Source organism: Anarrhichthys ocellatus, unplaced genomic scaffold (assembly GCF_004355925.1).
Source record: "Anarrhichthys ocellatus isolate YVR2014 unplaced genomic scaffold, GSC_Weel_1.0 scaffold41, whole genome shotgun sequence".
NCBI classification, from domain to species: Eukaryota; Metazoa; Chordata; class Actinopteri; order Perciformes; family Anarhichadidae; genus Anarrhichthys; species Anarrhichthys ocellatus.
The window spans coordinates 3,509,899-3,522,023 of record NW_022280071.1 but is presented as its reverse complement, the minus strand read 5'-3'; the positions used below and the strand labels follow the sequence as shown (position 1 = coordinate 3,522,023).

At 41.6% G+C, this 12,125-nt stretch overlaps 1 protein-coding gene across 1 annotated transcript in view; it reads left to right on the top strand.

Moving 5' to 3' along the window:
- LOC116394822 (paired box protein Pax-6-like) overlaps nucleotides 1-12,125 on the top strand; it is a 22,561-nt gene that overhangs the window by 5,211 nt on the left and 5,225 nt on the right. The window contains exons 2-5 of the mRNA XM_031868148.1: nucleotides 1,811-1,941; nucleotides 2,513-2,728; nucleotides 4,172-4,334; nucleotides 10,528-10,680. Of these exons, the coding sequence (XP_031724008.1) occupies nucleotides 1,811-1,941; nucleotides 2,513-2,728; nucleotides 4,172-4,334; nucleotides 10,528-10,680 (663 nt within the window). The remainder of the gene's footprint in view (nucleotides 1-1,810; nucleotides 1,942-2,512; nucleotides 2,729-4,171; nucleotides 4,335-10,527; nucleotides 10,681-12,125) is intronic.

Sequence of the window (12,125 nt, the reverse complement as noted above, 5' to 3'; positions counted from 1 at the left end):
TGTGTCTCTAGGTAAGAACAGAGGCAGAGGCCTGCAGACTCACAAGTTCATGTGCAGTTTAAGTGAATGGGGACGATATTGTTGATTGTCATAGTCTTCAACCAATCAGATCTTTAGTTTGACATGTTGGGCGTATTCTTTGACGTGTCAGAGCCTGCTAGCTGGCCTACAAGTACGTCAGCATTACGTGCAGCTCAGTTTTAAGGTGCAGCTCTGCAGTGAGGTGCAGAGTGTGCTGTGATTGGTCAGTGGGCGAGCACGTGACTATCGTGAAACGAAACTTAAGCAGAGGCTTAGTCGGCATTGTGAATCACATCACGTGATGCAGCTCAGCTAATCAAATATGGGCATTCTGACAAGTTTCCTGACTCGAGTGAGATGTACACACACCGTGACACAGGGGGCTGAGACGAGGAAAGACGTTGCAGAGCAGTACGTCTAATGTTTTAGTTGTGAAAGTAAAATCATAAGACGAACTCTTTGGGCCGCGGCTTGATGATGATGATGGTGGGTCCCATAGCCAGACCAGCTGAGATCCACTGTCCTACATGAGCACAGAAAACATTATATTTTCCTGAATTTAAGCTTCTGCATTTTCCAAATGCTCTGGTATTATTCAAAGGTATCGTAAGCCTCGTACCGAACGGTTTAATATGAATACGTACAGCCTTAAAAACGAATAATAGCTGCGGCGCAATCATGTGGTTATAAGGTGGTATTTCAGCTGCAGGACAGCAGTGAAGGCCTAGGTATAAAATGCACGGCCCGCCACTGGTATATATATACGTATATATATATATATATACGTATATATATATATATATATGTGTGTGTGTCTGCAGGTTGTCCTGCACTTGAAAAACATAGCACGTGGTAATTTTAGTGGAAAAAGGGTATATGAGGTCACGTATGACATCAGCGTAGACATGGGTCAATCCAATGGGGGTCAGGCCAATGGCATCAAAGCATCACTTAACATTGTTGTAATAACCATGGATTGATGACTGAACAGGCCCAGGGGCCCAAAGAGTCAGAATATCAACAAATAGACACAAAGCAACCACAAAGAGACACAAAGCAACCACAAAGAGATGCAAAACAACCACAAAGAGACGCAAAACAACTACAAAGAGACGCAAAACTACTACAAAGAGACACGAAACAACTACTACAAAGAGACATGAAACAACTACAAAGAGACATGAAACAACTACAAAGACACAAAACTACTACAAAGAGATGCAAAACTACTACAAAGAGACACAAAACAACTACAAAAAGAGAGCAAAAAACACGGACAAAAAAGAAAAATGACAAAAGGACTAAACCATTACAGAGTTACAAAACAACTACAAATAGACACAAAGGGACAACAAAGGGACACAAAATGACCACAGAGAGATTCATGAGGATGACAAAGAGACATAAAACATAGGAGAGGTAGGGACGCCCAAGGGTCCATGGTATTAACTAATAAAATGAAATGTTTTAACATGCTTTTCACGTCTCTAGAAACCAGATTTGAACATTTAAAAAAATGTAGCATGTACTGTATAGAAGAAAATATCTTCATAAGAACACATAAACTACATGTTTGTGGTTTGAGATACTTTTCTCTCTTCATCTCCTCTAGCATGTGTTCCTTGCTGTACGCCTCCCTCTTACTTCATATGTGCCTGATCAGTGTGGCCTTTCAGTTCATTTTCATCACCACTCACTTTTACTGTTTTAAATTGAATCATTATTTGAATCACTATAGAGCAGTAAACCAATTGCTGAAAACCTTTTTTTTTACTGTGTGTGTGTGTAGGTCACAGTGGAGTAAACCAGCTGGGAGGTGTGTTTGTGAATGGGAGACCTTTACCTGATTCTACCAGGCAGAAGATAGTGGAGCTGGCACACAGTGGAGCTCGACCTTGTGACATATCCAGAATACTGCAGGTAATCTCGTCATGCTTAGAGTTGATCCTCTCAGAGGTGGCACTAACAGTGGTAGTAGATACCTCGCAGTAGAAATGTTACAATGAGTTAGAGGTTTGGGGTTCAGCATCCAGGTGCACATTGTATGTCAATGTCCTCCCAAGAAAAATAGCGCATGAGTGCATTCATTTCCTGAAATGTCGACTCATGACCACAGTTATAACACACAAGGAACAAGGTGGGAGGTGGGATGCCTCGTAGCAAGGGACCTACAGAGGTCTGGTCAGCCCACTTCTTTCTCACTCCACACCCCCAGATTTGTTTTTTCAAACTCAAACAAGCCTCAACCAACATTGACTTGAGTGACATCACTTGAGGCAATTTAGCAGATTTTGCACTGCTCCCTAGGCTTCATACAACTTTTTCACACATGCAGTAGGACTCTCCAAAACCTGTATACACATATTGAGGTTTTTAACCATTGCTGTGATCGTTCCTTAGATCATTTACCAAACAGAAACTTCTTGGATGCCAGTATTTATATTTGCCCCAGTTATGAATAACTAATAATGTGTGCTGTTTTTGTGTCCAGGTGTCGAACGGCTGTGTGAGTAAGATCTTGGGACGGTATTACGAGACAGGTTCGATCCGTCCTCGGGCCATAGGAGGGAGTAAACCCAGGGTGGCCACTACAGAGGTGGTGGGGAAGATTGCTCACTACAAGAGGGAGTGTCCGTCCATCTTCGCCTGGGAGATCAGAGACCGACTGCTGGCAGAGGGAGTCTGCACCAACGACAATATTCCCAGTGTAAGAACCTTCTGTTCTTCAGCCAAGTCATGGCAGTCAGAGGTTTGAGCAAGGAAAGCTAGACTATAGCAAAACATTGTACATAATAGCTGATGTATTTGTTATTGTACACTATTACAGCAAGCTTGCAGGTTGGATTGGTTTAATTGGTATAATAGTTTGTTGGAGTGGGCAGATGCAGTCTTAAAAACCCAAATACCCAGCGTAACAGAAGTTAGAGCGTCTTTAACTTCTGTACTGTGAGTATTCCCCAATGAAACGGAATATTTGAGCAGTGTACAGTTACAAAAAGGATTTGAATCAAATCTTTCACATTTGATTGGACCGCTACAAAGTGGGCGGGCTAGATTGATGGATGGAGGTCATGATATTATTGATTGAAATTGGTTGGTAGTAGTTTACGTAAGCACACGTCATATTTGGTTTGACAGGAACAAAAGACAACTGGATTTTAAATATAGAAATATGAAGAAATAGATTTTTTACATATATTGTTAAATATAACCGGGAATGTGATCTCAAAAGGGTTAAAATGGCATTTTTCATTTCATCTTGACTTTAAATTGCATATCAAAAGTGAATGCCAATTTGCTTTTCACTAAAATCAAAACCAAGCAATTGAGGAAAAAAAACAATACTTTACAATTTTCTGCTTTTTCCGTGTAAAACAAATGATACCTTTGTTATACCTCTGCACACTGGTTGAAAGTTCTGTATGTGGAACAGTTAGCCTAACCTATAGTAACTCAATTCATGAATGGATATGGACCTAGAAAAGTGAAAAGAAGCAAAATAGACCTGTAACCTTTTTACATACTGATGGTTGGTACAAAATTACAAATTGTATTTTAAATATTTATAATGTCACTAAGTAATGTGAAGAAATAAACAGAGTATCCAGTTTACTGCAATGGTTCTTGGACAAACACTCCCTGACTGAACTTTGTCATTGAAGCAACCTGTCAATCACTGTGTAGCCCCGCCCTAAAGCATACCCTGCTTTATGGTCTGTTTGACTCTAAATGGACCATAATTTACTAAATGAACATCATGCTGTATTGAAGAAGACTTGAAACTAGAGATTCAGACCATAAACTCATGTTTACAATGTTTACTGAGGTAATAAATCAAGAGAGAAGTAGAGTCATTTTCTCATAGACTTCTATACAACCAGAGGAGTCGCCCCCTGGTGGACACTAGAGAGAATGCAAGTTCAAGGCATGTCCACATTTGCATCACTTTGCAGAACATGAAGTTGCCGCCTGGTGGAAAGTCTAATGTAAAATGAATTATGACATGTAAAAATGAAAAGGTGGAGACACCAACATGACTGATGCTCTTTAGTGTTTCTTTAAATGGACATGATGAGGCTGACTGTTTCTGCCTTACATATCCACCAAAATTGTTGCTCTTAAATATTCACGTTTTTGCGCTCATCACCAGGTTTCATCAATAAATCGAGTGCTCAGGAACCTGGCCAGTGATAAGCAGCAAATGGGCACAGTGGGAGCTGAAGGGATGTTTGACAAACTCAAGATGCTCAATGGACAAACCACCTGGGGAGGACGCTCGGGGTGGTACGCTGGGACTACACTCACTACCACTGGTAAGACACTAACTCCACTACTACTACTACTACTACAGTGCTGACAGGAGTGAGGGCTAGGTGTGAGCGTGGCTGATTACAGATGAGCCGAAAACAACAAGAGGCCAGAGATAATAGGAACTAACCATTGTGGCTGAAACAACGATCTGTCACCGGATGAGAGAAGAGATGGGGCTGTTTTCATACAGCTTTCGTAGATACGCCTACAGAAGTTAACGTCCTGTAATTCATAAATATCCCGCAAAATCAATGTGTTAGCCACAAAATCATGATCAAGGTAGTATAAAGACCACAAAAAGGGGAGGGGAGGTGGACGAGTCAAACAAAAAACAGTCTTTAACCCAGGAGACTGCTGTGTGAAATGAGAAGTCAACATTGATTTACTTGTCACATAACTTCCGTACTTAAGTAATTATTTTAACCCAAACCAGGATCCTTTCCTAAACCTAATTAAGTAGTTTTGTTGCTAAACCTAACTAAGTATTGCATGATATTTTTTAACCCTAACTAAGTTGTTTCCTGCGTGTAACGAGCTGAAAGTGACACGTGTTGCTGGACATTTGTAGGAAAACGAACGAAAAATGAAGAGTAGCTTTTTTGTAAGATATCATACGGACAGTTACATGAAGAAACTTTGAGAGCTTGGGTTGGAATACTGGAGAGGTGAGGATCTGATTGAAGGCAGGTGAACAGTGATCCTGGTAGACAGCAGGACAGGACCCACACAAACAGGAGAGGGAAACAGAGAGACACAAGGGATCCATTTGGGGACAAGGAAGTGACACTTGACACGAAGAAGGTTGAGAACGATTATCTCCAGGCCGAGCACACATCGGTGTGACTGACTACATTTTAATACAAAAGAAAGAATGCAAGTGTTAAGAGCTGTCTGCCTGTCCAGTACACACACACTCACTATATACAGGGCAACTGACGTTAAAGAAATATCATGAAAGTAATTGTATTTTTTCGTGTGAAATTTCATTCTTTACCATTAGTCTTTAGCCAAAAAGTTGTTTGTATTAGTATCTCTATTACCAGTGGCGGGCCGTGCATTTTATACCTGGGCCTTCACTGCTGTCCTGCAGCTGAAACACAGCTACGCTTATTATTTGTTTCGTGTAAAAATGAAGCTCAACACCTACAAATACACTAACTGCAGAGTGCAGATACATGAATACGCTAGGAGTGTTTCTCCCTCTTCTCTGACTACAGCGCAAGGCTGCTGTGAGACTGACCGCCTGTGAGTGCTTTCGGGCGGCGGAGGGGCTCACGGCAGCTCCCGCTGCTCGTCCACGACAGTGCAGTGCAGTGCAGAGTCAAAACACCAGAAAAGTTTCCAATAACACCAGAAAAAGTCACTACATTTGTCACTAGTAGCTTTTGACTCGTCATGAGGGTTTGGAAAGTCGCCAGATTTAGCGAGAAAGTCGCCAAGTTGGCAACACTGGCACCGGCTAAATATGTCCCCAGAGCAACACTGGACATAACAATAGTTCCTATCACATATTAAGCCAAAGAAAAATCTATCTTCATAAAAACAAGTTGTACAAATAATAATATATAAACAAGCATATTAAAGCTACTGCAGATGTAAAAACAAACGCATTTAACTTACCAGAGCTGCTGTTCACTATTTAAAGACAACGTCAATGCTCCTTTCTTTGTTAATAAAGAGTTTAATCCCACGGTTGTTCAGTACATCCGTGCGTTTTAGTTCCAGTAAGAAGTCCTTCTCCATTCATGGACGCCAGTGAAGACAGTCGAGCCTCCCCAGTTGTATTTCTTGAATACGTTTTAATGCGTTTGAGGGCTGAAAATGTCCGCTCCACAGAGGCAGCAGATATTGGGATTGTCACCGCCCAACATGTCACGCTAGCCCACTGACCAATCACGTACTTGTAGGCCAGCTAGCAGGCTCTGACATGTCAAAGAATACGCCCAACATGTCAAACTAAAGATCTGATTGGTTGAACACTATGACAATCAACAATATCGTCCCCATTCACTTAAACTGCACATGGATGCACTTGTGAGTCTGCAGGCCTCTGCCTCTGTTCTTACCTAGAGACACAGAGGTGAGATCTGATTGGATAAAAGCTCTACTTAAAACAAGCTGCACTGGAAGCAGAGCAACTGAGGAAGACAGTAGCTGTGCAATGAGAACATAAGATAATGGGAAACATATTTTTATAAATTATAATACATGTAGTCAGTGGCGGCTGGTGGAAAGTGTTCTAGGTAGGGCCATCCTATCAATTTCAGCAAACATCCCAGAATGATTTAATGCAAAAAAAATGAAAGTATCAAACACGCATTACTACTTTGCAGTTAAATATTTAACATTTATTCCAACACGAAAAAAAAGCAGTAAATAACACTTATATAATATAATATAACATGTTTACGTATTGAGATGCCCCTATGGACCTTGTTATAGGAGGTAAAGATCAGGAGAAGTAAACATGAAGTGTAATTATGAATACTGATGTTAAATTAAGCTATGATGAGTTTTCACTGTTAATCTACCATCTCAATTACATGTTGATGCCTCCATGACCAAGTTAAGCAGACGAGACTGAGGACAACTATGTAGAAGAAAAGATGTTCACTTTGCCTAATATGTAGCTTGACAGAGTTCTCCATGTGTGTCCTGGTGTTCTCATGTTTCCTTACCTCCTCATCCCTCACTCCCTACCCTGGTGTTCTCATGTTTCCTTACCTCCTCATCCCTCACTCCCTAACTGTCCGTGCTGGATCTGTCCCGTTGTTTTAAAAAGCTAAATAAGTTATTAGCATGACGTCATCCAGCTAGCCAAACCTGTTTGGTGTACAGCTAGTACAGAAGCTTCGCATGTACTGCTTCCCTTTCCCGCTAGTCTGCTGTCTGATTGTGAGGTCAGGCTGATCTGGGATCAGCTCTTTGGCTGCAGAATCTCCGCCAAAGGTCTCCTCTCAAACGGGTCTTGGAGGAGTAGTGCTCGCGCCGGCGCCGGCGCTCGCCTGTAGAGACTTCTCCTGACGAGAACGCACAGCTAGGGGGGCAAAATCCCTCTGGCCCCACACTGAATCTATTTGAGGGCGCTGATTGGCTAAATTGTATGTCACTCATTTATATCTTTAATCAGCAATTGGCTAAACTGCTTCATAGACCCGCCTCTTTTGGGCAAAAACGATTTGGCCCCCCTAGCTGTGTGTTCTGAGACATATCGTGCACACAGGCGGAGAGGACGAGCAGGAAAAGCATATATTTTGCGCAGATATCATATTTTACACATATTACTGGGTACATTCCATAGTTCAAAAACACAAATATTGACAATTTGTATAATTTATGATTTATGATATATATATATATTTTTTTGTGTGGCTCAAGGTGGGGCCATGCCCCATTGCCCTCTATTGACCAGCCGCCACTGCATGTACTGTATTTAAGAAAAAATATTAAATTATAAAATAGCTATAACTTTGTGATTCTGTTTAGACCAGCAGAGAAGGCCTTGCAGGCCCTGATGTCTATTACTGACTTTGACTGCAGCCTCCTTTTAGTCAGATTTGCCCCATTGTACAATGCCTTCAATTATTTTCAAAATTGACATTATACGGGACAGAGGACACATTGTATAGAGTTGACATAAGCAGTTTCCTTCAGAGTGTGCGGCTGAGGGCCCTGTTTGCTGTATGGAGGAGGCTCATGTGCTGCTGCTCCTCCTCCAGCACCCTGGGATTACAACAGTCAAACAAAGTCATGCTATACTACCACGGCTGCTGCCTCCCCATCAGTCTACAGCATGTTTGTGCCTGTGTGTGTGTGTGTGTGTGTCTGTGTGAGTAGGGGAGGGAGAATGGGGCGTCTGCTCTCATTTGTGTCTCTTTCTGCCTGACTGACTGTGACACTGAGCAATGGCTTCATTCTGTTTTGCAGTCTCCGTCTGCTGGGGATAATGAATAATTAGGCTAGCACCACAAATAACACGAGTTCCACAGGGAGCTGGAGTCGAGCTCCCGTCTGCTCGGGGATCTCACGCTGGAGATCTCCACTCTGAAGTGCCCTCCCTGTACCTTCACTCCTTTTTGCATGGGTTCATTTCATGGATCTGAGTATAACATATTTCATTGTCTACGCTGATCACGGCCTGGGTTTGAGTGAAGTACTGCAGCCATTGATTGAGTGGATATTGCTAATATACATGCTAGAGCAGGGGTGGGCAAACGTTTTGGCTCGGGGGCCACATTGAGTTTTAAAATTTCACAGACGGGCCGGGCCAGTAGCAGATGAATGGAGTGTTTGTGTGAACTAATATAAATTACAAGTAAAAGCCATGACCTATAAAGTAACTTGCATTTAATTTCAGTGGGAACAGTGTTGTTGGTCACCCTTTTTAACCAGTGCGTCAACGTTTGGTGTCAGTTTGGTTGTGGCATTTCTTAGAACAGATCTGAGGTGTTCATCAGTTAGCTGGGATCTTACACAGTATTTTTTTATCGCAATAATGCATATTTTGAACCTACTTATTAAGCAGTCATTTTTGACACAGTGGTGTTAGTGTAAAGGTTAATGACTGGTCTTTTTAGCAGTTTGATTCTTTGACCGGATCATACAAATATTTGACCGTCACATCTAGTATTATCAGAGTTCTGCTCTGTAATGTCTTTCCTTGTCTCTCCCCCGTGTCACGGTGTGGGTACATCTCACTGGCGTCAGGAAAGTATCAGAATACCCTTATTTTATTGGCTAAACTGCATTACGTGACCTGATTTACAACGCAATGGTCGGTGTTTTTCCTGCACCGCTGAACAAGTGCCATAAATGCTGGAAAGGAGCGTGAATAACTCCGCTGCATAAAGCAAAGCACTGAAAACGGGTCCGCGATGAACCACCAGTTGAGAATCACTGATCTGCAGGATCGTGAAGAGCGGTGAACAGCTGTTTGTGTGGGGTGTCTTCCGTCTCTTCCTGTTTCCTTCACCTACATTCCCCTGGGTCCTAAGCCCCTCCATGTATAGCTTCTTGTCACCGTCTTTGCACCAATGTACATTTATAACAAATACCACGCATATTACACGGTAATCAGCGTTGCATATGTGTCAAACTCTATCGGTGCATCTCCGGTCTGTCTTTGTTCATCCTGCATCGCTCTGTTCTGTTCTTTAATGTAACGTAACTGGAGCGACGGAGCCTCTCCCAGCTGTTAGCAGACTGTTGTGCTAGCAAGCAGGCTCGCTCGCGAGCTGTACCCAGCATGCAGTTCGGCGGTGAAATTTTATAAATGTACAATTATTAGTGTTACAAATTGTTTATGTGTCACAGACTGTTGTGTGCTGTGGTGTTCTTCTCTGTTAAAGAGCGTTAGTTGTGGGTTGTTAATTGTTATAAAGTTATGACCATGACTAGGGTTCCCTCTCAATACATATAAGAGAACTAGCGCTGACCGCTACAGCGGCAAAGAATACATTTAGCTCTAGCAGCTAGAGCAATGTTTACCAAAACTTTCTTTTCTGTTTATTTGTCCTCTCATCAGTAAAACAAGCCTTTCATATTAGAATCGTTGTCATAAGTAGGCTAAAATCATCAGAACAATATGCAAATTGAGGCAAGTTGCTCAAAGGTGTACTGCAGATATAACTGTTAAATAAAAGTGTATGGAAGATATATAATAGAACCTCCTGTGATACACCTGTGGGTCTGGACCCAGTCTGCCACATTGTTGGAAAGTCATTACCTACTTAAAGCTGTTCAGTGTTAGGGTTTGGTTTCCTTTTATTATGTTTGTATTAAGATGATCATGTAGTTGGTCAAAACAAAATACATCTCCTCACGTACGCACAGTTTTGAGGTACTGGTATTTCCTTAAGCATTTCCATGTTTATTACATTTTTAGCTGCTACACTTTGAAGTGGATTATTGCTATTTTTACTCCACTACATTTATCTGATGGCTGGAGTTACTTGTTACTTTATCATTTAAGATTTCACATATAGAACAGAAAATATGATGTATTATTGAAAATTAAACTCCTCATAATATCTATATTTTTTGAAAATGTATAAATTACAAAATTCAGTTTTCATCCTGTAGATTTTGATTGCATTCTTTTACTTGTAATGGAAAGTTTTTACATTGTACGACGTGAAAACCTGTTCGAGCCCAAACCCAACTTTCCTTCCTTCCTTCCTTCCTTCCTTGGTGCAGAGTGTCCACAGGCAGAGGGAGGGGAGAACACCATATCAGTTAGTTCCAACGGTGAAGACTCAGAGGAGACTCAGATGAGGCTTCAGCTGAAGAGGAAACTGCAGAGAAACAGAACGTCATTTACACAGGACCAGATAGAAGCACTGGAGAAAGGTAACTGGTCGTTGTTCATCAGTACATAATACACCCACATATGTTTCCTGTGTGTTGTGTTTTCTTTCTGTATGTGACTGAAGTGTGGAAAATATCCACTTTGACTCAACCGAGCGAGGTCAGATTCACAATGTGTTTCCACAATGACGCGGTCTGCAAACTCTCTAACCTTGTAAATAAATATTTCAACTATGCACATTGGGAATATTGAATTAAAAATGTTTCATTTATTTTATTCAAAACCTGATTTTGATGGACTTACTTGTACAGCACTTTTCTAGTCTTCCGATGACTACACTACATGTCATCATTCACACATTCATACACTGATGGAAAGGGCTACCATCAGGACTAACTAACATTCACACACACACGCCACAGCTACGGGAGTAAATTTGAGGTGTGTCTTGCCCAAGGACACATTGACATAGCGGAGCCAGGGATCGAACCGTCGACCCTTTGATTGAAGAATGACCCTGTTCTACCACTGAGCCACAGTCGCCGTTTCACTATTTTGTTTGTATTGTTGTTCTGATATATGGAGTAATACAAAGACAAATCCGAAATTCCCTCTGTAAAAAACTTTTACTCTCGTGTGTCGAAAAAATGAAAGAAGAATTTTGAACACGTTTTTATCCAATGTTCTGGAAATGTAAGTAGTCAACTGAGGAAGTGAAAACTTGTATCCTCGTCACCTGTAGTGTCTCCCCTGGGGAGACATTTAAAAATATCTCCATAACAAACGCCATGTTCTTCCACACGGAGGAAAGACCAACGACAGCTCAGCAAGTTTTGAATTCATCCAATCAGAAATGGTCCATGTTGATGTCACAATGAAGAGGGGAACTGTCATGTCTTGTCTACTGTCACCTAGCAAATCTTGTAGTATGATACTGTGTTCTACTGTCCTGAAATTTATGTTCTTGATGATTGCATGTCCTGGAGAACATGCCTAATGTTCTGGACATGTCAAAAGTCTCCTAAATCTTGCAGTTGTAAACATTGATGTGGAATTTGGTAAACAGCAAGTCCTCCTCTAAGGCCACGTCCACATTACTCTGTTTTTGTTTGGAAACGCACATCTTTTGCTACGTTTACACTGAGCGTCCACACTACGCCGGAGTTTTAGAGCACCGTAAATGGAGGAGTTTGAAAACTCCGGGGTTGCTTTTTCGTGTGGACGGTCGGAACCGGATACATTCAGAAACGATGACGCCCACACCCGCGTTCGCTACTTGATTGGTTCTTAGCAGTCACGACGTGTCCTTCCCTGATTCGTCACACTCCTATCACGTGACCGTTTTCCGGAAATCATAAACAACATTGAATACCGATCGACTACCAGGTTAATTTAACATGATTACAGGCATAGCTGACCTTGTTGTCTTTACTAGCAGCTGTTCAGTTAAAGTCTGCATTATTACGGAGGAAGCAGCTGTTATTGG